Below are 26,046 nucleotides of genomic sequence, written 5' to 3'. Positions count from 1 at the left end.
CAGACACCCTGTGAGGTAGGTGTGACTGAGAGAGCCCTGATATTACTGCTTGGTCAGAGCAGCTTTATCAGTGCTGTGGCGAGCTGGTTGCATGTGGAGGAGGAGCGGGGAATTAAACCCGGCTAGCCAGATTAGAAGTCTGCACTGCACTACACCAAGCAGGCTCTTGTAGAGCCCTGTAAGAGTAAGCCTCTCTGACAAGGATGGCCACCCTTCCTCCTCTACCATGGAGCCAAGACTGGTGAAGGACCGAGAACCCAGGGGGAGCCAGTTCTTTCAGGGTCACTGTCTTGCCCTTTCACACCCAGGTCTAAGTCACACAATCCAGATCTAACCCTAGCTCCGCAAAATAATCCCATAGAGTCGAGGTCTTGTTGTTTATTGACCTGGCATTGCACGAGATCAGTGTGGGTTTCACCCTAGCATGTCTGAGGATGGGACAGAAGAAAGAAGGGCAGCAAGTATTCCACGGCCCATGGCCGTGAAAACTCCGTGGCTGGGCCCCTGCTCTTCTGTCCAAGCTCCACCCACCACGATATAGCTCTTGGGGCCCTTCATCACTCAAACTGGCTATCTTTCCCACTACTAGCCCTAGTCCAAATCTACTCCTAGTTCCTACTAGCAGCATCTTAGAACATTGCAGAAAGAAAAAAGATAACCAAGTCTCTTCACGGTGGACAGAAAGCACATTTAATATGACTCTCCTAACAGTTCAGTCATAAATTGCTGTGGGAGATCATATAAAAGGCCTCTCTGGTGTCCTGCCCACTTCCTTCAGGGCCCTGCTTTGCTGCCATCACCAGAGAACATACAAACCATGTTATCCCTAGGATGGAGTGGCATCCTTCCCTGCCAGGGCCACCTCCTCTGCCCTGGGTAGGCCTGGTCACTGTATTACTGCTGTAGCCACAGGCATCTCCTCTGCCTTGCCATCATCCACTTCACTAGCCTCTCCTTTTCTGCAAATGGCTGTGCCACCTCAACTGGCCTCATGGGTGAGTTTTCACTTGGAAGTCAGGGTGTTGAATGCATTTCCAGGTGACGGTGAAAAGGTGGGTGAGCACCTGGGCTCTCCCGGATCAACCTTGTAACTCAGCAGTGACTAGCCTCAACCCTGAACAAGTTGCTCTCAATTTTTCTGGTTTTCCAACCAGCTGAGCGGCTGGGAGTTTTCTCATCACTCAGCCTTTCTGAAAACTCAATTTGAAAGAACGGCAGCCCCTTTAAATGAACTTTGCTGCGCCCATGACCCATGAGCTTGTTCATCAGAGAAGTCTGGTTTGTGGTTCAGCCATAAAACATAGTGCATTTTTATGCTTCATGCCCATCCCTACTGATTTTCTTAAGTCCATTCATATTTGCAAGCAATTGTTGGCAACAAGTAACTGAATGGGATTTTAAACAACTAAGTTTAAAGGGGAGAATTCCCGCAGGAGCTAAAAGAAGTAGAGGTACGCCTGTTGCTGATAAAAAAAAATATCTGGACCCGCGAGAGCCCAACAACTATCGACCTGTATCGCTTTTAGAGTTTCTGGGAAAATGGTTAAAACGGCAATCACGGACCAAATATCAGCATTTCTGGAATTCAGTCCTGGACCCATCAGTCAGGTTTCCGGCCTGGCCATGGGGTAGAAACAGTGCTAATTTTCCTGATGGATGACCTCCATCCCCAGGTGAACCAAGGCAGGTTGGCAATGCTTATACTACCAGATCTCTCAGTTGCCTTCGATACAGTTGATCATGTGTCATATCCACCCTCCTGATTTGGATGGGAGAGAGATGGAATTCCTGACATTTCTCTGAACCTTTCCCTGCCTCCTTGGCCAGGTTTTATGGCTTGTAGAGGCCTTTTCTACCCCGCTGTGAGAACTCGCTCTTATCTACCAGTGTCCTTGGTCTGTTTGGTAGATGCTGGGAATTTACTGCTGGTAACAACAGGCAGGGCAGACCAGATGTCTCTATTCGCACCTTCTTTGATCAATAGCCTTTTCCTTCTTCCTGCCTAAACTGCCCCCCTATATATACCACTATAGGGGCTACCCATCCTTGTCTCTGTCAATGCATCCTGCCCTTGCCAGGATGCATTGACCTTATGAAACCTTTCAATAAAGCCTGACTTCTTAACACCACATGTGTCTGGAGCAGCTTTGTACGAGACGGTCTCTTCTGGTTGAGCAGACCAGCCCATGGTTCGTGACACCATGAGCTTCTAGCCCACCACCTCATCAATGCTGGAATATGGGGGACAGCCCTTCAATGGTTGATCTTCTTTCTCCGGGGTTGCGGACAGAGGGTAGTAATAGGAGAGAGAACAACAAGCTGCCGCCAGTTTACATGGGATGTCATCAATTTGCAGATGACACCCAGCTCTTCCTCCAGATGGATGGATGCCCTGATAATCCCACAGAAGTATTATTATTATTATTATTATTATTATTATTATTATTATTATTATTAGATTTATAGCCCGCCACTCCCTTGCGGCTCGTGGCGGGTAACAATATCGCAATTCCCCATTAAAACCCCATAAAACAATAATAACATTGCCAATATTGCCGGCATGGCAAGAATGGCAGCTCAACTCCCCCCCTCCCTCCCACTACTAGCGGGTGGAGAGGAGGTCCTGATGATGTTTTGCTTCGGGTCCAGAACCCGAGTCCCCGGGGGAGGCATAGATCTATTATCAGCCCCGGCCTCAACCATAAACCTGGCGGAAGAGCTCCGTCTTGCAGGCCCTGCGGAATGTTGAAAGATCCCGCAGGGCCCGCAGCTCTCCCGGGAGCTCATTCCACCAGGTCGGGGCCAGGACCGAAAAGGCCCTGGCCCTGGTCGAGGCCAGGCGTGCTTCCCTAGGGCCGGGAACGACCAACAGGTTTTCACCCGCAGAGCGCAAGGCCCTGCGAGGGGCATAGGGCGATAGGCGGTCCCTCAGGTATGTGGGTCCCAACTCGCGTAAAGCCTTGAAGGTTAGAACCAGAACCTTGAACCGGATCCGGGCAGCAATTGGCAACCAGTGCAGCTGCCTCAGCACTGGCTGGATGTGGGCCCTCCAAGATGTGCCAGTAAGGACCCTAGCAGCTGCGTTTTGCACTAGCTGAAGTTTCCGGATCAAGGACAAGGGAAGGCCCGCGTAGAGCGAGTTACAGAAATCTATTCTGGAGGTGACCGTTGCATGGATCACTGTGGCTAAGTGTTCGGGGGACAGATAGGGCGCTAATAGTCGGGCCTGGCGAAGGTGGAAAAACGCCTGGCCCGCTACTTTTTTGACCTGCGCCTCCAAAGTCAGGGAGGCATCAATGGCCACACCCAAGTTCCTGGCCTGGGACGTGATGGTGAGTTGCGTCCCTGCCAGGGTGGGTAAGCGCGCTTCCTGGTCCTGCCCCCTACGTCCCAGCCACAGGACCTCCGTCTTGGAGGGGTTGAGTTTCAGGCGACTCTGCTCGAACCATTCTGTCACTGCTTCCAAACATCTGGCGAATGGTTCCGGGGGGGAGTCCGGGCGGCCGTCCATGAGGAGATAGAGCTGGGTGTCATCAGCGTACTGGTGGCAACCCAGTCCAAAACTCCGTACCAGCTGGGCCAGAGGGCGCATAAAGATGTTGAATAATGTGGGGGAGAGGACCGCACCCTGAGGGACCCCACAAGGGAGTCTATAGGAATGCGAGAACTCATCTCCCACTGCAACCCTCTGGGTCCGGTCCTGGAGAAAGGAGCGTATCCAGCGTAACGCTGTGCCCCGTATCCCCGTGCCGGCAAGGCGGTGGACCAACAGCTCGTGGTCCACGATGTCAAAAGCGGCCGACAGGTCCAGAAGAACCAGCACTGCCGACCCGCCCTTATCCAGCTGGCGACGGAGGTCATCCAACAGGGCGACCAGCACCGTCTCCACCCCGTGGCCAGGTCGAAAGCCAGACTGATATGGATCGAATGCCGAAGTTTCTTCCAAGAATGCCAGGAGCTGGTCTGCCGCGGCCCTTTCAACCATCTTGCCCAGGAACGCCAAGTGCGACACTGGGCGATAGCTGGCAGGGTCCCGCGGATCCAGCGTAGATTTTTTCAGGAGAGGGTGAACCACTGCCCCCTTCAGCTGCTCAGGGAACTCCCCGGACTCCAGGGAGAGGTTGATAATGTCCCTGAGCTGGCCTCCTATCTTCTGGCCGCCTCCTTTGAGGAGCCATGATGGACAGGGGTCAAGGGGGCAAGTGGTCGCCCTAACTGAGCCTAGCAACTTGTCCACTTCGGATAAAGAGAGCCGTCTGAAGCCATCAAACGTCACCTCCAAAGGTGGCCAACAGGCCTCCAGTTCATTTACTGTATTAACTGTGGCGGGAAGATCGTGGCGGAGAGACGAGATTTTGTCCGCAAAATAGCTCGCAAATGCCTCACGGCCGAGTTCCAATTTGCTATGATTTTGGCGCCCCTCAAGGGCGGTAAGGGATCTAACTACCCTAAATAATTGGGCCGGGCGAGAGCTTGCGGACGCGATTTCCGTGGCAAAAAATTCACGTTTTGCCACTTTCACCGCCATCTCATACGCCCTCATAAGCGTGCGATAAGATGTTCTCGTAGCTTCGTCGCGAGTCTTCCGCCACACTCGCTCCAGTCGTCTCACTTCCCTTTTCTTCTCCCGTAGCTCCCCGGTGTACCAGGGAGCCCGTTTGAGTCGAGGGCAGAGAGGACGTTTAGGGGCGATCTCATCTATAGCAGCTGTCAGGCGGGACTGCCAGTCCGCCACCAAAGCCGCTAGTGAGTCGCCAGGAGGCATCGGGTCCCGCAGAGCATTCCGGAATCCAGTTGGATCCATAAGTCTCCGCGGGCGGGCTAGAATGCGCCCGCCGCCCAACTGGGGGGGGGAGGTATCCTGAGCCGGGCCCGCAGGGCATAGTGGTCTGACCACGGCACAGCTAAAGCTGTATCCAGATCCACCTCTATCCCAGCGCCGAAAATCAAGTCGAGTGTGTGGCCGGCGTGATGGGTGGGCCCGGCAACAAATTGCGAAAGCCCTAGTGTCGCCATGGATGACACCAGGTCTCCACCATGGACTGAAGGGGGCGCCAGCTGCTTGGAATCAGGGACAAGGTAGCTCAAGCAGAGTCATCTGAAGCTCAGCCCTTCAAAGATGGAGGTCTTATGGCTGGGCAGGAAGCACCCAAGCAAGGAAGTGCGTTTGCCCAACCTGGATGGAGTGCAGCATGATCCTGGGCATGATCCTAGATGCTTCCCTCTCAGTGGAGGCTCTGGTCACCAGAGTAGCACAGCTGGCATTCTACCACCTTTGCCAAGCCAAACTACTAGCGCCCTACTTGGCCTCGGAAACATATAGCCACAGCGATCCATGCAACGGTCACCTTTAGATTGGACTTTTGTAACTTGCTCTACGCAGGCCTATCCTTAACCTTGATCTGGAAACTATAGCTTGTCCAAATGCAACAGCCAGGGTCCTCACAGAAACACCATGGAGGTCCCACATCTGGACCATTCTCCAACAACTCCAGTGGTTACCAGTCGAATTCCGAATCAGGCTTAAGGTTCTGGTAATCGCCTTCAAAGCCATATGTGGTCTGTGCCAAGTGTACCTGAGAGACCACCTCTTTGCCTACACCCCTCAAAGAACTCTGCGCACCGCAACCTCCAGATGGCTGGTGATCCCTAGCCCCAAGGAAACTCGCTTGACCTTAACCAGGGCTAGAGCCTTCTGTGTCCTGGCCCCACCTGGTGGAATGATCTCCCAGAGGAGAACATTTGGTTGAGGCCAACCAAAACCAACTACATCCACTGGGCCCCAAACCTCCCTCCCATGAATCCATATGTCTAAACTGACCAACCATAGATCTGTTGATTGTTATTCTGTTAGAATGTTATTCTCTCTGTTGATTACTACTATTATTATTGTTACTTCCATTTGCCATAGTTATGGAGTTTGATGTATTGTTCTTGTTCCCCTACATTTCATGTGAACCACCCTGAGCCTCAGGGGAGGGCAGTATATAAATGTAATAAATAAAAATGAAATAAAATAAATATGTTCCTGACCAAAGCAAACTTTTACTGCCACAGAAAGGCTAAACAGCACTCTACATTTTGTTTTAGGACCACCAATATATAGTATAGCAATAATATTTCTAATCGGCTGTCAATCTCACAATCTGAGATTAAACATTTTACACATTTCGGTCATTCTTCTAAAAAAATGTTTTGAGAGATCAAGGCAAAGTTGGGAGGGAGAAAAAGAGAAATCATCAGCCACGCTATATTAAGAAAAAAAAAGTGAGAGCTGCTAACCATTTTCTTTGTATCCCATCCCCAGGATGACTTCTGGAGCTCTGTAGTAACGAGTCACGACATAAGGTGTCATCATAAAACTGGTTCCTGCAGTTCTGGCCAGCCCAAAGTCAAGAATCTTCAAAGTGCAGTCAGATTTTACTACTATATTGCTTGGTTTCAAATCCTTTAAAACAAACAACAGAGAAAGTCACATCACTTTAAGACCAGTTTGGGGTAAATTCTGAGACCTTTAAGCCCCTTAGACCAGTGGTCCCCAACCCGCAGGCCGCGGCTCCTTCTTCCCTCGCCCACCCCCGGAGCGAGAAGCATGCCAGGCCACGAGCAAATCAGCCACCAAAGTGGTCGATTTTTTTGGATGTTTTAGGATGCTTAGGGCTGATCTTGCGTTGAGCAGGGGGTTGGACTAGATGGCCTGTATGGCCCCTTCCAACTCTATGATTCTATGATTCTATGAATTTTTTGTGAATATAATTTATGGTTATATTTTTATTTATATGATGATTGTTTTAGTGGTGGTTTCAATGGTTTTAAAATTTGGTTTTATAGTGGATATTTAATTTGTTAGCTGCTTTGGTGGACCTTGTGATGTCAGGAAAAAAAAGAAAAGATCCAACAGAAAACGTAAACTTCCAAAAATATTTTTCCAAATGGGGGGGGGGGGGGAAGGCTACAGAAGGCAAACAAGTACATACCTAAAGATAATTCCATTGTCTAAACTAGGCTTTCTCAAATAGGGTTTTCTGAAACCTGGAAAGGTTTCTTTAATGAATAGGAGTTAATTTTTAATTTATTTTAAAAAACTGTCAAACATTTACTAGGAGATATGACTATATATCCCCTTCAAGGATCGCTGCCTTGCCGTGGCGAAGGGGCTTGCGTAGCTCAGTGAAGCTATGAGCTATGCCGTGCAGGGCCACCCAAGACGGACAGGTCATGGCTGAGAGCTCTGACAATAGGTGATCCACTGGAGAAGGAAATGGCAAACCACTCCAGTATCTTTGGCATGAACACCCAATGGACAGGTTCAAAAGGGAAAACGATATGATGCAAGAAGATGAGCCCCTCAGGTCGGAAAGTGTCCAATATGCTACTGGGGATGAGCAGACGGCTAGTACAAGTAGCACTAGTATGAATGAAGCGACTGGGCCAAAGCCGAAAGTACACTCAGTTGCGGAGGGAACTGGTGGTGAAAAGACAGTCCGATGCTGTAAAGACTTTTATTCCATAGGAACCTGGAACGTCAGATCCATGAATCAAGGCAAGCTGGAAGTGGTCAAACAAGAGATGACAAGACTGAACATTTTAGGAATTAGTGAACTAAAATGGACAGGAATGGGTGAATTTAATTCAGACGACCATCAGGTATACTACTGTGAGCAAGAATCTTGCAGAAGAAAGAGTAGCCTTCATAATCAATAAAAGAAGAACTGACGGAGGTTCACAACACTGTACAAGAGGTAGCAACTAAAACCATCCCAAAGAAAAAGAAATGCAACAAAGCAAAATGGCTGTCTGAGGAAGCTTTACAAATAGCTGAGGAGAGAAGGGAAGTGAAACAGAAGGGAGGAAGAAAAAGATACTCCCATTTGAATACAGAATACCAGAGAATAGCTAGAAGAGATAATAATGCCTTCTTAAGTGAACAGTGCAAACAAATAGAAGAAAACAATAGAATAGGGAGGACCAGAGATCTCTTCAAGAAAATTTGAAATATGAAGAGAACTTTTCATGCAAAGATGGGTATGATAAAGGACCAAAATGGTAGGGACCTAACAGAAGCAGGAGAGATTAAAAAATGGTAGCAAAATTATACAGAAGAACTATACAAGAGCGAGCTTGACATCCATGATAACCATGATGGGGTAGTCACTGACCTGGAGCCAGACATCCTAGAATGTCAAGTCAAATGGGCCTTAGGAAGTCTGAGCAACAATAAAGCCAGTGGAGGTGACAGCATTCCAGTTGAACTATTCAAAATCTTAAAAGACGATGCAGTAAAAGTGTCACACTCAATATGCCGAGGTGGCAAGCACAATATCCAAAATAGACTTCTGTAGAGTCTTGAAGAGCCTCTTGATGCGGGTGAAGGAGGAGAGTGCAAAGGTTGGCTTGAAACTCAACATCAAGAAAACGAAGATCATGGCATCCGGCCCTCTCAATTCCTGGCAATTAGATGGGGAAGAAATGGAGGTAGTGACAGATTTTATTTTCCTGGGCTCCAAGATCACTGCAGATGGGGACTGCAGCAAAGAAATTAAAAGACACTTGCTCCTGGGGAGGAAAACTATGGCAAATCTAGACAGCATCCTAAAAAGCACAGACATCACCCTGCCAACAAAAGTGCCTCTAGTCAAGGCTATGGTCTTCCAAGTTGCAATGTATGGTTGTGAAAGTTGGACCATAAGGAAGGCCGAGCATCAAAGAATTGAGGCTTTTGAACTCTGGTGCTGGAGAAGACTCTTGCAAGTCCCTTGGATTGCAAGGCGAACAAACCGGTCAGCCCTAGAGGAGATCAGCCCTGACTGCTCTTTAGAAGGCCAGATCCTGAAGATGAAACTCATATACTTCGGCCACCTCATGAGAAGGAAGGACTCTCTGGAGAAGAGCCTAATGCTGGGAGCAAACAAGAAGGGGACGACAGAGAATGAGGTGGCTGGATGGAGTTACTGTAGCAGTCGGTGCAAACTTAAATGGACTCCAGGGAATGGTAGAAGACAGGAAGGCCTGGAGGATCATTGTCCATGGGGTCGCGATGGGTTGGACATTTCTTTGCATCTAACAACAACAACAAATGACTATATATATGGTCATGTCAACCCCCCCATCCCCTTCCAAACTGGCCAATGATGAGCCTGGAGGGGGAGGGGAGGGGCCTTGGATGGGCACACAAACAGCTATCCTAGCCAACTTGGCTTCTCAAAGAAACAGAATCATAGAATCACAGAGTTTGGAGGTACTTCCTGGGCCATCTAGTCCAACCCCCTGTACTACGCAGGACACTCGCAACATTGCAGACTGGAAAGTTCAGAAACATCATACGTATATCACTGACCCTGTGTATAATTCCAGCAGAGTGAAGGTGTTTAATGCCACACAGCATCTGGTAGAGGAGATAGGACATCCGTTCATGGTCCAGCTCCATCTGAATCACCTGGCAGAGATTTGCATCCATGAGCTCCATCACTATGTAACTTTTGAAACAAACCAAATAGTAAAGTTAGACAACAGTCCCTTTGGTAGCCAATCTATTATGGAGGAAGCAAACAGGTTTGGCAAAAGTTACACTTACACATCTTGAAATTCTTCCAGTGATTTCTGTGGGGTAAAGACATTCAATAGGCCAATTATCTAGAAGAAAGAAGAAACTAGTAATGAGACCCAGCTTACAGATTTTTATAACATTTTCATTAAGAAGAGCTGGTTCTTATATGCCACTTTTCTCTACCTGAAGTAGTCCCAAAGCGGCTTCCAATCCCCTTCTCTTTCCTCTCCCCACAAGACACCCTGTGAGGTGGGTGAGGCTGAGAGAGCCCTGATATTACTGAAGTAGAAGAAGTGTTGGTTCTTATATGCCACTTTTCTCCACCTGAAGGAGTCTCAAAGCAGCTTACAATCGCCTTCCCTTTCCTTCCCCCACAACAGACACCCTGTAGGGGAAGGGAGGCTGAGAGAGCCCTGATATTATTGCTTGGTCAGAACAGCTTTATCAGCGCCGTGGCAAGCTGGTCACCCTGGTGGCTGCATACAGGGGAGCATGTAATCAAACATGGCTTGCCAGATTAGAAGTCCGCACTCATAGCCACTATACCACAGCCAGACTGGATTTCATAAAGTTATGGTTACAAGGCTTACTAATAGACCTAACACAGCTCTGTTGAAGTTCATTGCCTGTGAGCAGTACTCACAATATTCACTCCTGATTTTTACTTCCTTTACTTGTTCTGTTATTATTACATTACTGAAGGGGGCTGATACCACATAAAATGAAGGAAAAAACTAAAATGACACCACTGGATGTGAAAGTCCTGCTCCTGCTGGAAACCAACCCATCAGCAGCAGACACCTCTACACAACGTTCCTCCTGGAGGTATGGCTGGGGCAGGGAAGGAAAACCCAAACGAGGCATAACATCTGCACCTGGAAGAAAGTGCAATGGGCTGACATTTCTCCAATAAAGCAAAGAAACCCCACTCCTGGATATTCCAGGGAATATGTAGTTAGATCCTGAGCAATGCAGATTGAGGGAAAGTAGCATCAGAGTGCATATCAGGGTCAGGTGCAGATGCCAATGAGCTTTAAAAGCCCAGGGCAGAAATGCCTAAGGACTAGGAACAATAGATTTAATTTACAGAAAAGCATCCCTTTCAAGGATCGCTGTCCCCTTCAAGGATCGCTGCCTTGACATGGCGAAGGGGCTTGCATAGCTCAGTGAAGCTATGAGCTATGCCATGCAGGGCCACCCAAGACGGACAGGTCGTAGCAGAGAGCTCTGACAAAAGGCTTTCCACTGGAGAAGGAAATGGCAAACCACTCCAGTATCTTTGCCATGAAAACTCTCTGGACAGGTTCAAAAGGCAAAACGATATGATGCTGGAAGATGCCCCTCAGGTTGGAAGGTGTCTAATATGCTACTGGGAATGAACAGACGGCTAGTACGAGTAGCACCAGAATTAATGAAGCGACTGGGCCAAAGCCAAAAGGACGCTCAGTTGTGGAGGGAACATCGACATCTTAGGAATTAGTGAACTAAAATGGACAGGAATGGGTGAATTTAATTCAGACGACCATCAGGTATACTACTGTGGGCAAGATTCTTGCAGAAGAAATAGAGTAGCTTTCATAATCAATAAAAGAGTAGGACAATGTTTTTAATTCAAAGGTGAGCTCAGACAACTGAGAGCACGTGGAGAGAGCTACTGGGGAGAGTTGCTGCTGACCAGGTGAGGCTATTGTGAGGCTATTGTGCTGGGTAATTGTTGGGAGGATTAAAAAGAGCTGCTCCTTGCCAGAGGTTCCTGGGGCTCTTGGCCTGGGGCTCTTGGCCTGGGGTTCTTGGCCTGGGGTTCTTGGCCGAGCAATTAGAATCAGTAGATTATATTTCCCTAGTACTTGCACTGCCTAGATATTACAATGGACCTCCAGGACACTCATCCCATCATCTGCAGTGAGTGTGACATGATTGCCTTCCTCCCAGAAGACAAGATGGACTACAGTTGCCCGAAGTGTAAGCTGGTAAGACTTTTGGAGGAAAGGATTAGGGGATTAGAAAACAGAATTATTACTCTGACCCAAAGTAAGAAAGGGGAGGAGTTCATAGACGAGACCCCTGCAACTCGGAATAAAGAGAATACAGCCAGTCCTGAAGAGGATAAGGAGATTGAACACACTAGGGAAAAAGACTCAACGGTGAAGAGCGAGACAGTTCTCGGGGCCTTTGGAGCTCCAGAATAGATTTCAGGCCCTTGCAGAGGAGGTGCAAGGGTCAACAAGGGAAGAGGTCCCAAAACAAAGTCCAAGACAAAGGGAAGAGGCCACGGGGACAGAAGGAAATGGAGTTGAGAAGAAGAAAAAAAGGAGAGTACTGGTAATTGGAGACTCCCTGCTCAGAGGAATGGATCGCCATGTGGCTGGGCCCGACCCCCTAACCCGAGAGGTGTGTTGCTTGCCAGGGGCGAAAATTAAAGATGTTTCAGAACGGCTGCCCAAACACCTCAAATCTACAGATTACTACCCATTTGTGATGGTCCATGTGGGAACGAATGACATGTCCCTGAATACCATTGCTCCTATTAAAACAGACTATCAAGATCTGGGGAGGAAGCTCAAGCAAATGGGGGCACAAGTGGTATTCTCTTCAATCTTGCCTGTGAAGGGAAGAGGAATGTGTCAGGAGAGAAAGATAATGGAGGTGAATCACTGGCTGCGTAGTTGGTGTCGGCAGGAGAGATTTGGTTTCTGGGACCATGGGATAGGCTTTCTTGAGGACGGCCTACTAGCACCTGATGGACTGCACTTATCGAAACTGGGGAAGAATGTGTTTGGCAGGAACCTGGGGAGATTCATCAGGAGAGCTTTAAGCTAAAGCCACTAGGGGAAGGAGACGATCAACATAGGGAGTGTATGGAAGAAAAACGACCGGGGGCAGCCCAACCGGCAAGGCCACCTCATAGGGAACCAAAAGTAAAAGGATTCAGATGTCTTTATACTAACGCCCGAAGCATGGGCAATAAAAAGGAAGAGCTGGAACTTCTCATGCTGATGGAAAGGTATGATCTAGTAGGCATCACAGAAACTTGGTGGAATGATTCTCACGACTGGAATGTAATGATGGATGGATATGAACTGTTCAGAAAAAACAGAATAGATCAAAGAGGTGGAGGAGTGGCACTGTATGTGAGGAAATGGCTTACCTGTCAGGAAATTCTAGTGAAGGAGAGCATATCTACAGTGGAAAGCATCTGGGTAAAAATAAGCGAGGGGAAAACAAACAGTGTGGTGGTTGGTATCTGCTACCGACCGCCTGACCAACGAGAGGATGTGGATGCTGCACTTTGTGAGCAGCTTGAGAAAATATCCAAACGGCAGGACCTTGTCATCATGGGTGACTTCAATTTCCCAGATGTGTGCTGGGAAACAAACTCTGCGAAGCGTCCTCAGTCATGCAAGTTTCTGACCTGCCTGGCTGACAATTTCATTTATCAAATGGTAGATGAACCCACAAGAGGTTCAGCCATAATGGACTTAATACTGACCAACAGGCAAGAGTTGGTGGATGAGGTGAAGGAGGTGGGGACCGTAGGGGGAAGTGACCATGTCCTCACAGAATTCCTTTTGAGATGGGGAGCCAAGGAAGCTTGTAGCCAGACGCGGATGTTGGATTTTCGTAGGGCAAACTTTAATAAACTCAGAGACATGATGAGTGTCATACCATGGACAAGAATGCTGGAAGGGAAGGGAGCATGTGAAGGGTGGGCGCTACTCAAACAAGAGCTATTGCATGCTCAATCAATGACTATCCCAGAAAGACGAAAACACTGCAGGAGCTCTAAGAAACCTATTTGGATGAACAGAGAACTTCAAGAGGAACTAAGAAAGAAAAGGAAAATGTTCAGGAAATGGAGGGAAGGACAGAGCTATAAAGAAGAGTACCTACAGGTTACTAGGCACTGTAGATCAATCATCAGAAAGGCCAAAGCTGAGAGTGAGCTAAGATTGGCCAGGGAAGCCCATTGTAACAAGAAAAGATTTTTCAGTTATGTGAGGAGCAAACGTAAAGTCAAGGAGGCAATAGGCCCACTGTTGGGTGCGGATGGAAAAACTCTAACAGAGGATGCAGAGAAAGTAGAAAGGCTTAGTGCCTATTTTACATCTGTTTTTTCCCACAGGTCAAAGTGTTTAGGCACATCTAGAGATGGCCGTAGCCAAAGGATAGTGTCTGGGTGGCAGGTTAAGATGGATAGAGAGGTTATCGAGAGGCATTTAGCTGCACTGGATGAGTTCAAATCCCCTGGTCCGGATGAAATGCACCCGAGAGTACTCAAAGAACTTTCCAGAGAACTTGCACAGCCCTTGTCCATCATCGTTGGAACCTCTTTAAGGACTGGAGATGTCCCGGAGGACTGGAAGAGAGTAAATGTTATTGCGATCTTCAAAAAAGGGAGGAAGGATGACCCAGGAAACTACAGACCAGTGAGTCTGACCTCTGTTGTGGGGAAGATAATGGAGCAAATATTAAAGGGAGCGATCTGCAAACATCTGGAGGACAATTTGGTGATCCAAGGAAGTCAGCATGGATTTGTTTCCAACAGGTCCTGCCAGACCAACCTGGTTTCCTTTTTTGACCAAGTAACAGGTTTGCTGGATCAGGGAAATTCGGTTGATGTCATTTACTTGGATTTTAGTAAAGCTTTTGACAAGGTTCCCCATGATGTTCTGATGGATAAGTTGAAGGACTGGATTTTCAGATAGTTAAGTGGATAGGGAATTGGTTAGAGAACCGCACTCAAAGAGTTGTCAATGGTGTTTCATCAGACTGGAGAGAGGTGAGTAGCGGGGTACCTCAGGGTTCGGTGCTCGGCCCGGTACTTTTTAACATATTTATCAATGATCTGGATGGGGGATACGCTTCTAGGTAGCACTGTGTGTGAACGAGACCTTGGGGTACATGTGGATTGTAAACTAAACATGAGCAGGCAGTGTGATGCAGCAGTAAAAAAGGTGAATGCCATTTTGGGCTGTATCAACAGGGGCATCACATCAAAATCACAAGATGTCATAGTCCCATTGTATACGGCACTGGTCAGACCACACCTGGAGTACTGTGTGCAGTTCTGGAGGCCTCACTTCAAGAAGGACGTAGATAAAATTGAAAGGGTACAGAGGAGAGCAACGATACACACTTTTCTTGGATGTTTTAGGATGCTTAGGGCTGATCTTGCGTTGAGCAGGGGGTTGGACTAGATGGCCTGTATGGCCCCTTCCAACTCTATGATTCTATGAATTTTTTGTGAATGTAATTTATGGTTATATTTTTATTTATATGATGATTGTTTTAGTTGTGGTTTCAATGGTTTTAAAATTTGATTTTATAGTGGATATTTAATTTGTTAGCTGCTTTGGTGGCCCTTGTGATGTCAAAAAAAAGAAAAGATCCAACAGAAAACGTCAACTTCCAAAAATATTTTTCCAAATGTGGGGGGGGGGGGGGGAACCTACAGAAGGCAAACAAGTATATACCTAAAGATAATTCCATTGTCTAAACTAGGCTTTCTCAAATAGGGTTTTCTGAAACCTGGAAATGTTTCTTTAATGAATAGGAGTTAATTTTTAATTTATTAAAAAAAATTGTTAAACATTTACTATACATGACTATATATACATGACTATATATCCCCTTCAAGGATCGCTGCCTTGCCATGGCAAGGGGGCTTGCGAAACTCGGTGAAGCTATGATCTATGCCGTGCAGGGCCACCCAAGACGGACAGATCATAGCAGAAAGCTCTGACAAAAGGTGATCCATTGGAGAAGGAAATGGCAAACCACTCCAGTATCTTTGCCATGGAAACCCAATGGACAGGTTCAAAAGGGAAAATGATATGACGCCGGAAGATGAGCCCCTCAGGTCGGAAAGTGTCCAATATGCTACTGGGGATGAGCAGACGGCTAGTACAAGTAGCACTAGTATGAATGAAGCGACTGGGCCAAAGCCCAAAGGACGCTCAGTTGCGGAGGGAACTGGTGGCGAAAAGACAGTCCGATGCTGTAAAGACTTCTATTCCATAGGAACCTGGAACGTCAGATCCATGAATCAAGGCAAGCTGGAAGTGGTCAAACAAGAGATGCAAGACTGAACATCGACATTTTAGGAATTAGTGAACTAAAATGGACAGGAATGGGTTAATTTAATTCAGATGACCATCAGGTATACTATTGTGGGCAAGAATCTTGCAGAAGAAATGGAGTAGCCTTCATCATCATAATCAATAAGAGTAGGAAAAGCAGTACTGGGATAAAATCCCCAAAATGACAGAATGATCTCAGTTCGAATCCAAGGCAAACCATTCACAGTAATCCAGGTCTATGCCCCAACTACTGCTGCCGAAGAGGATGAAGTTGACCAGTTTTATGAAGCCCTACAACACCTTCTAGAAGCAACGGCAAAAAATGATGTGCTTATCATTATGGGGGATTGGAATGCTAAAATAGGAAGCCAAATGATAACCGGGATAACAGGCAAGTTTGGCCTTGGAGTACAAAAGAAAGCAGGGCAGAGGCTGGTAGAATTTTGTCAAGAGAATACAATGGTCATAGCAAACACGCTTTTCCAACAACCCAACTCTTCTCCAACTACACATGGACAACGCCAGACGGTCAACACAGAAATCAGATTGACTATGTGCTCTAGGCCACTCAGGTATGAACTAAGTCATATCCCCGACGAATATACAGTAGAGGTGATAAATAGATTTAAGGAATTAGATCTGATAGACAGAGTGCCTGAAGAACTATGGACGGAGGTTTGTAACGTTGTACAAGAGGTAGGAACTAAAACCATCCCAAAGAAAAAGAAATGCAAGAAATCAAAATGGCTGTCTGAGGAAGCTTTACAAATGGCTGAGGAGAGAAAGGAAGTAAAAGGCAAAGGCGCATCCATGGCTCCCAGGTACCTCTGTCCCTGGCAAGGAGAAAGAGAAAGATACATCCAACTGAATGCTAAATTCCAGAGAATAGCTAGAAGCGTTCCCGGGAGGAGCTGCTTGCCCCACGAAGGACTCTTGCCGCGTTGCAGACACGGCGAGAGGCCTTTGCGGGTCAAACGGGGAGGGAAAAGCCGCCATCTCCCCTGGGGCGCTATTCCCAGGAGCAGCCGCTTGTGGCCTTTGTGTGGCAAGGGGTGAGGGAAAGGCTGCCGACCCCCCGGGTGCTGTTCCCAGGAGCAGTCGCCTGTCCCACGATGCCTTTCACTGTGTCGCAGACGCGGTTAGAGGCCTTTGCCAGGCAAGTGGCTAGGGAAAGCCGCCTCCCCCCCAGGGACAGAGGTACCTGGGAGCTGTGGATGTGCCCTCCTGGCCGGCCAGGAAGCTTCTGGCGGAGAGGCTGGGCACGCGGCTCAAGGAGGTGGGCGCTCCAGGATTGGCCCACTGTACGGGAAGCGCTGGCCGGGCAGGAGGTTCCTGTTCCGGACAGTGCCTGGACAGCACCGCCCAGATGGCCATTTGCCTAATATAGAGAGGAACTATGGTAAGGATAATCCCTTTGACAAAAGGAACAAGGTATTTAACATACTCTGTTAAAACTACAGTACTCTTTATAAGCCCCCGAAATAATTGGTGGCGAGCAATCTCTTCATAGAATCATAGAATCATAGACTTGGAAGGGGCCATACAGGCCATCTAGTCCAAACCCCTGCTCAACGCAGGATTAGCCCTAAGCATCCTAAAGCATCCAAGAAAAGTGTGTATCCAACCTTTGCTTGAAGACTTCCAGTGAGGGGGCGCTCACCACCCCCTTAGGCATCCTATTCCACTGCTGAACTACTCTGACTGTGAAAAACTTTTTCCTGATATCTAGCCTATATCGTTGTACTTTAAGTTTAAACCCATTACTGTGTGTCCTCTCCTCTGCAGCCAGCAGAAACAGCATCCTGCCCTCCTCCAAGTGACAACCTTTCAAATACTTAAAGACGGCTATCATGTCCCCTCTCAACCTCCTTTTCTCCAGGCTGAACATTCCCAAGTCCCTCAACCTATCTTCATAGGGCTTGGTCCCTTGGCCCCAGATCATCTTCATCGCTCTCCTCTGTACCCTTTCATTTTATCGACGTCCTTCTTGAAGTGAGGCCTCCAGAACTGCACACAGTACTCCAGGTGTGGTCTGACCAGCGCCGTATACAATGGGACTATGACATCTTGTGATTTTGATGTGATGCCTCTATTGATACAGCCCAAAATGGCATTTGCCTTTTTTACCGCTGCATCACACTGCCTGCTCATGTTTAGTTTACAATCCACAAGTACCCCAAGGTCTCGTTCACACACAGTGCTACCTAGAAGCGTATCCCCCATCCAGCTTTTCATTTTTCTGACCCAGATGCAGAACTTTACACTTATCTTTATTTAATTGCATCTTGTTCTCATTTGCGCATTTTTCCATTGTGTTCAGATCTCGTTGAACTCTGTCTCTATCTTCCGGAGTATTTGCCAATCCTCCCAATTTGGTGTCATCTGCAAACTTGATGAGTAGTCCCACCACCCCCTCATCTAGATCATTAATAAATATGTTAAAAAGTACCGGGCCGAGCACCGAACCCTGAGGTACCCCGCTACTCACCTCTCTCCAGTCTGATGAAACACCATTGACAACAACTCTTTGAGTGCGGTTCTCTAACCAATTCCCTATCCACCTGACTATCTGAAAATCCAGATTGCAGTCCTTCAATTTATCCATCAGAACATCATGGGGAACCTTGTCAAAAGCTTTACTAAAATCCAAGTAAATGACATCAACCAAATTTCCCTGATCCAGCAAACCTGTTACTTGGTCAAAAAAGGAAACTAGGTTGGTCTGGCAGGACCTCTTGGAGACAAATCCATGCTGACTTCCTTGGATCACCAAATTGTCCTCCAGATGTTTGCAGATCGCTCCCTTTAATATCTGCTCCATTATCTTCCCCACAACAGAGGTCAGACTCACTGGTCTGTAGTTTCCCGGGTCATCTTTCCTCCCTTTTTTGAAGATCGAATAACCTTTGCTCTCTTCCAGTCCTCCAGGACATCTCCAGTCCTTAAAGAGGTTCCGAAGATGATGGACCAGGGCTGTGCAAGTTCTCTGGAAAGTTCTTTGAGTACTCTCGGGTGCATTTCATCTGGACCAGGGGATTTGAACTCATCCAGTGCAGCTAAATGCCTCTTGATAACCTCTCTATCCATGTTAACCTGCCACCTATACACTATCCTTTAGCTACAGCCATCTCTAGATATGCCTAAACACTTTGACCTGTGGGAAAAAACAGATGTAAAATAGGCACTAAGCCTTTCTGCTTTCTCTGCATCTTTCGTTAGAGTTTGTCCATCCGCACCCAACAGCGGGCCTATTGCCTCCTTTACTTTACATTTGCTCCTCACATAACTGAAAAATCTTTTCTTGTTACAATGGGCTTCCCTGGCCAATCTTAGCTCACTCTCAGCTTTGGCCTTTCTGATGATTGATCTACAGTGCCTAGTAACCTGTAGGTACTCTTCTTTAGAGCTCTGTCCTTCCCTCCATTTCCTGAACATTTTCCTTTTCTTTCTTAGTTCCTCTTGAAGTTCTCTGTTCATCCAAATAGGTTTCTTAGAGCTCCTGCAGTGTTTTCGTATTTCTGGAATAGTCATTGATTGAGCATGCAATAGCTCTTGTTTGAGTAGCGCCCACCCTTCACCTCTTCCCTTCCCTTCCAGCATTCTTGTCCATGGTATGACACTCATCATGTCTCTGAGTTTATTAAAGTTTGCCCTACGAAAATCTAACATCCGCATCTGGCTACAAGCATCAAGTGAGAATTTGCACAAATACATATAACTCACAGACAAGTAACTAGTGGAAGTGGCTGGCTTTTGTGTGAGGCTGGATGCTGCACTAGAAAGACCACTGGTGTGATCCAGTGGAGCTCTCCTTAACGAATCAAATACAGAGCAAAACACAACTCCAAGTATCATAAGACCAAGTTACACCAAACAGCACATACAAACTGGAAAGGAAGTATAAAACTAAAGAACGAAAAAGATTTTAAATCAGCAACATACAATTAAAAAGGAGGTGAGGAAGAAAAAACTCCCAACCACTCAACAGAAGGTCTGAGAGAATAAAAATAATTTTACCCCTCGGGGAGGGCATAGGACTGCTTCCCCAGAACTTTTGGGGAAGCTATCTGAACAACAGCCATGGCCCTTATCATTTACCTTGAAACAATGAACAACAGTGCTTACATTTTTGTGGTTCACACACTTCATGAGAACCAGCTCTCTGTAGGCTCGCTTGGCATGGGTCTGGTTCTGAAACGGCCGACTTAGCTTTTTGATTGCAACATTTCTTTCAAGGATTGTATCATAGGATGCGCTGTAAATAAAAAAAGTATTGATATAATCACAATCATGCAACATTTTACAAGCAAGGGTAACAATTTCCCCTGGCAGGGAAGAGCTTCTGCTGCCGTTTCAAAGGCTAAACTCAAGACACAGTTTCAAGAACTATCCTGCAACCACATGATCAGTCAAGGGCATGATCTTAGATATATTTCACTATGATGCCACTGAAGGTTATAAAAAGTCTAACTGCTGATACAACATTCAATCACAGAACATCAAAACTACCATAATATGTAGGAAAGAAATGTCCTTTTGGAAAAGAAAAAGCTTTGGACAGGCCTAGATGGCGAAGGCATCAATGTTGTGTTGGCAAAAAAAGCAATGACCTTGAAAACAGAAACAAGGTTGATTAATCTGCTTTAAAACATATTAAAGGGTAACTACAAAGAGAACAAAAGAAGAAAGTAAAGGATTAGACAAAGGGATGATCCCAAATCCTATTAGATCAGCTTGCATGATTACAACCTTTAGTCAATCCCACTGACTCCCCTCAGTACAAAAGCTTTGATAAAGAGATGGGGAGGGGGGAAAGCATGGTGGTTGTATTTTTAACCCATCTCCTTAGAGGCCACAGAACAATATTTTAAATGCCATGGGCACTTCTAAACCCCACAATCTAAGAAATATATGAAATGCAGTCTCATGACTTTGCTACTATTCCTGGTATTCAATGAGGAGCTATGATGAGAGAACACTAAAACAAATGTACAAAGAACTCTTGAGTTTATCCTTTTTTTGTCATACCATTGACACACTAGAGTAGCGATCCCCAACCTGTGGGCTGCGGACCACATGTGGTCCTTCGACTAATTGGAGATGGGCCCCAAAGGATGCCTTCCCCCCCTCCCGGACCTTTACAACACACTTTGGGTGTCCTTGTCTCCCATCACTCCCAGATGGGACTATCTCGTTGCAGAGAAACAAGCTCAGGGTTCCCATTGATTTGCCATTGTCATGAGTTAAAATTTCCATGAAAATATAATGTTCCTTATGTTCATTGTTGTGGCGTGTCTGTATCTTATTTTGAAGGGTTTAAACATTACCATAGCAATCAGAGAGCGTTAGGGCAGTGGTTGAGAGTAGAGGAGTAAACTACCCCCCCCCCACAGGGCCTCAGTAAAAGGTGTTGAGTGGTCCCCGGTGATAAAAAGGTTGGGGACCACTGACCTAACCTAGGATCCTGTTTTGGTTGACTCTTTATGTTTGATCATATGTTTGACCATTTAGACTTTATGTTATAACCTTTTCACTTATAAACATTGAGAAGACTACTGCATCATTGTACCACGTGATTTCCTTTTTTCTTCTGAGTCCACATTGAGGAATCCACGGTTCTATACTTGATTGGACAAGACTACAGGCAGTGCTTCTCCACTTCATTTATGTATGTATGTATGTATGTATGTATGTATGTATGTATGTATGTATGTATGTATGTACGTACGTACCTACATACCTACCTACCTATCTATCATATTTATATACCGCCCTCTCCAGAGGCTCAGGGCTGTTTACATAAAAATGTACAAACAATACACAAAACAGTCCATAACATATAAATAACCATAACAATACCAATAACCGACGTATAAACTCAAATGAGTAGCCGTGTTGGTCTGAAGTAGCACAATCAAATCAGAGTCCAGTAGCACCTTTAAGACCAACAAAGATTTTTTCAAGGCCTGAGCTTTCGAGTGCAAGCACCCTTCAAAAGACTGACTATCATAACAGTAGGAATATATAAGCAAAAGTTAATCCTGTTACAATAGTAACAGACCCAAAAGAGAAAACAACAGAACATCACTAGTGGTTACATACAGCTCTCAGCTCAAGACAGTACAACGTATCATCAGTGACTTACAACCCCTACTGGATAATGACAGTTCTCTTTCCCAAGTACTGGGGGGTAAACCTTTTCTTTCACACAAGCAGCCTCCCAATCTCAAACAACTCACCCACAACAATGCAGCATTGAATGTGAATATGGACACTGCAACAAACCCAGATGCCAACTGTGCAGCCATATACACTCCAATGCCACAATTACGGGACCTAACAACATCACCTATACACTTGCTCATCTTCTAACATTGTCTATGCCATCAAGTGCCAGCAATGTCCCCCTGTTCTCTACATAGGGCAAATGGGTCAAACCCTTCACTAAAGAATTAATGGACACAAGTCTGACATTAAAAGCCACAAGACTGAAAAACCTGTAGGGGAACACTTCAACCTGAAAGTAGCTGTTTTATTACAAAGAAACTTCAATAACAGGCTAGAAAGGGAGATTGCAGAAATGCAAGTTATTACAACACTCAATACTTTGACATACCCTGGACTCAACAAGGACAGAGGTTTTTAATCTCACTATGCATGCTAACCTTATATAATTTGCGTATCCACATTCCTCACAATTTATTTTAATTGGGATTATGTGACTGTTAGTAATATGTAATGTAATTTTGAATTCTACTTTCCGATCCCAGGACAAGACAGCTGCCAGCTTAGCTTCTACTTGTAAGAACGTTTCACACTAGTATAGAGACAGATGGGGCCGGCAGTAAATAGTAGGATGTGAGCCGTGGATCACTGGCTTTGACAGTTTAAGACGACAGGGCATATAAGACAACCCTCCCAACATTTCCACTCAGACGACTGAAGATGGGGCCGTGCTAGCCCGATCTGTAACGGGCTCCCCAGCCAGGCAGAGGGCCAGGAGAAGCACCTGGCCGACCTGAGCAAGATACGCAAATCTTGCTCGCCAGTTGCCCCAGGAACCGGGAACGGCATCCTGAGGGTCCTACAGATCCGCGGAGACTAAGTTCTCCGGATCACCGCTACCTGTGCTGGGGGTCATAATGACGTCCTTGTCGTAAATAATCTTCTAAGCTTGGAACGACCAGCTGATAAAAGCCTGCACTTTTCCCAGACCATCTTTTTTTACTCCAGCTTGAAAAGAGCAGAAGTCTGAGGAACGCAAAGACTGTGAGTTTTCTGTTTGATCTTCTCTTCTTCAAAGCCCCCCTCCTTCACCACTAACCAATTTACAAGAGAATTCTTTCTTCGGACGGGAGGCAAGCCAGCTAAATACACTCGTTAAAACTGACAACGAAAGGACTTGAGAATTTGTTAATGAGAGCTCAGGGGAAGTTCCTGACAGAATACGGAGATTTTATTAACTGATAACGTCTGATCACCCGAACTCTCGCGAGACGCTGTTACTGCATACTGCACAAAGAAATGGAAAATCTAACAAACGCACAGATGTTTTATTTGTTAAACAAAGGCAACTTAGAGATACTGAAAGTAGTCAAAAAGATTGAAAATGAAATTCAAGATATCAGGAAAGAGCTCTCAGACAGAATCGATGGTTTGAAGAAAACAGCTGATGAAAACACAAATCAGCTGGCAACACACCAAACGAGAATCCAATGTCCGGAAGTCAAACAACAGGAGTGGGAGAGAACTCTGGGGGCCGTTCCGCATTCATCCAAAATAGCACAATGGTTACTAATTGAAATCGCTACAGTTTTGCCATTATGCACAACGTCATTGACAATCTGCAACAATCTTGAAACCGATCCGCAAAAAGCGCTTCATTGTAGCGCTTTCAGGGAAATCCCAAAAAGTGGATTCACCCTCCGGAAAGCGCTACACTCCTGCAACCAATCTGCAACACTAGCGGGAAAGTTCTGTGTGTTACCATTGTTGCGGTTTCTGCAAAGTCCCTCCCCCTGGCTCTCTCCTCTGATCTTCAGGTGAAGCGATCGCCATTTTTTTTTCTCCGAGCGAGCGGAGATCAACGCACCGGCAAGCCTTCATTTAGCCAGTGAGGCTTCCCCAGCTGCAGTCCCTCTGTTTAAAGTCAACAAGCACAAGCAACACAGAGGCCCGTTTGCTGGTTTATTTTCCCTTTATTTTTCACACTATTTTCGGCCGAAAATCGCGCCCGTGAGGTGGGGGGGATTTTTTTTTTCACTCGGGGAGAGCGTGGCAACGATGAAACGGCAACTCAAACACCACCTGCTAGCTGGATGGGTCTCTCCGTTGCAACGAATCAACGCATATGCGTTGCAACGGGTGTGTGTGTGTGTTTTTTTTTTTTAAACCTTCCTTAAAGTGAAAGGGGCTGTTTTGGAGCATGATAATGGCCGCCCATTGGCTGCTTGACGGCCAGGGGCGGGACACAGCTCAGCAATAGCGCTTCCTGGCTAGCGATTTTTGCCGAGACCCGAACCCTGTGGGAAACGATAGAAACACAACTGGATTCCACTACAAAGGCAGGTATGCATAACGACGAATTCCACTATTTAAAATGGCGATTTTTCGTTCCGCAAACAATTTGCAACATGGATCCCGGTGCAGAATGGCCCCAGAAGTAGAACTCAAAGCTAGGAGCATTAAAATCAAAGACGTCCCAGAAGAATTTGGGAAAACAGATCTAAGGAAGGAAATCACAAAAAGCCCGGAAGACTACTTAGAGGAGGAAGAGATTCGGATTGATAAAGTATACAGGGTCTATTCAAAGGCGACTGCACGCAAGAATCAACCAAGATACATTTTTGGCCCTGACAGCAAGGCTGCTAGAAATACTCTATACAGAAACCATCAGGCGATACCGCTGAGTTTGGTGGATCAAGAAACACAAATACTTCAAGACCTGCTAGCAGATACATCATGGAAAAGAGCACAACTTCATTTTCTGTGACCACCTGAAGAATGTGATGAACAGTGGAGCATTTACTTGGCTTTTTGTGCGAAAGACAGCAGTAATTTTTAGGTTAGGGCCAACTTACGAAGGGAACTAACTTTATATTACTTAAGATAATAACAGATTATACTCTCATAATAGATTATACTCTCATATGTATCAACAATTACTTCTAGGTTAGGACTAATATGTGATGGGAACTGAATATGTACGTTATAAGAGGATGGCAAACTATTCTTCACGTGTATCAATAATTATTTGGTTAGCTGGTTGTCTCTTTTTATCTTTAACTTAAGCAATGGGAACTGAGTACGTACTTTTTAAGATAAGAATGGATTGTGTTTTTACATGGGTCAATGATTATTCTGCCAGCTGGTTGTTTCTTTCTTTTTTTTCCTCTATTTTTCTGTAAATGCTTATATATAATAAAAATAAAACTTAATTTAAAAAATATAGAGAGTTTGTTAAATTACATTACAGTAATATGGGCCACTATAGGCAGCTATGTCTATCCCAACTTATGTGCACCCGGCCTATAGACGACCCCCCCCCCCCCACTTGGAGGCATGTTTTTCAGGGGGGAAAAGTAGTCTTATACGCCAGCATATACTGTATTTCTGATATGTCTCTGTGAACTACAAATGGGTTCGAGGGGTTTGATTAGCTGGTTTCGCAGGGAGTTATCATGTGGCTGTGTTCTGGATGTTGTGACACAGTATACTAACGTAACAGGATTAACTTTTGCTTATATATTCCTATTGTTATGATGGTCAGTTCTTAGTCTGATGAAGAGTGCTTGCACTCGAAAGCTCACGCCTTGAATAAATCTGGTGGTCTTAAAGGTATTATTGGACTCTGATTTTATTGTTTGATGTATTACCAATACATGAAACAGTCCATAACATATAAATAACTGTAACAATAACACCAATAACCGATAATGGCAACAGTGCAAACAATGAACAGTGCAAACAGGTCCAGAGTGGACTGATGGAGTTCTGGGAGGGAGGGAGCAGGGGCCCTTCAGACGTTGTTGGTTATGTCTGATCTCAATCAAACACCTGGTGGAAGAGCTCCTTTTTGCAGGCCCTGCAGAACTGTTTTAGCTCTGTCAGGGCCCTGATCTCCTCCGGGAGATCCAGGTAGGGGATTCTACCAGGTAGGGGCCAGGACCGAAAAGGTCCTGGCCCTGGTCGAGGCCAGGCGGGCATCTTTAGGGCTAGGGACCATTAGCCAGCTGGTGATGGCGGAGCATAGAGCTCTTTGAGGCAGGGAGGCGGTCCCTCAGGTACACTGGGCCCTGACCACGTATGGTGAAGGTAATTACCAGAACCTTTATCCTGATCCAGAATTCAATTGGCAGCCAGTGCAATTGATGGAAAATGGGCCGGATGTGGGACCTCCATGGTGTTGCTGTAAGGACC

The 26,046-nt window shown here is 46.2% G+C and overlaps 1 protein-coding gene across 16 annotated transcripts in view; it reads right to left on the bottom strand.

Annotated features, from left to right (window-relative positions):
- Nucleotides 1-26,046, bottom strand: part of MAPK8 (mitogen-activated protein kinase 8) — an 85,372-nt gene that overhangs the window by 43,737 nt on the left and 15,589 nt on the right. For 10 of the 16 annotated variants that reach the window (XM_077350970.1, XM_077350971.1, XM_077350977.1 and 7 more), the window contains 5 exons: nt 19,753-19,882; nt 16,829-17,005; nt 9,575-9,633; nt 9,338-9,476; nt 6,283-6,448 (listed from right to left, as the gene is read on the bottom strand). In XM_077350970.1, coding sequence (XP_077207085.1) covers nt 6,283-6,448; nt 9,338-9,476; nt 9,575-9,633; nt 16,829-17,005; nt 19,753-19,882 — 671 coding nt within the window. The remainder of the gene's footprint in view (nt 1-6,282; nt 6,449-9,337; nt 9,477-9,574; nt 9,634-16,828; nt 17,006-19,752; nt 19,883-26,046) is intronic. The other 6 variants (XM_077350980.1, XM_077350979.1, XM_077350986.1 and 3 more) reach the window with 1 other exon arrangement.

Source organism: Paroedura picta, chromosome 8, assembly GCF_049243985.1.
Source record: "Paroedura picta isolate Pp20150507F chromosome 8, Ppicta_v3.0, whole genome shotgun sequence".
In the NCBI taxonomy this organism is placed as follows: Eukaryota; Metazoa; Chordata; class Lepidosauria; order Squamata; family Gekkonidae; genus Paroedura; species Paroedura picta.
The sequence above is the reverse complement of the archived record's forward strand: the minus strand, read 5'-3'. Positions and strand labels throughout refer to the sequence as shown.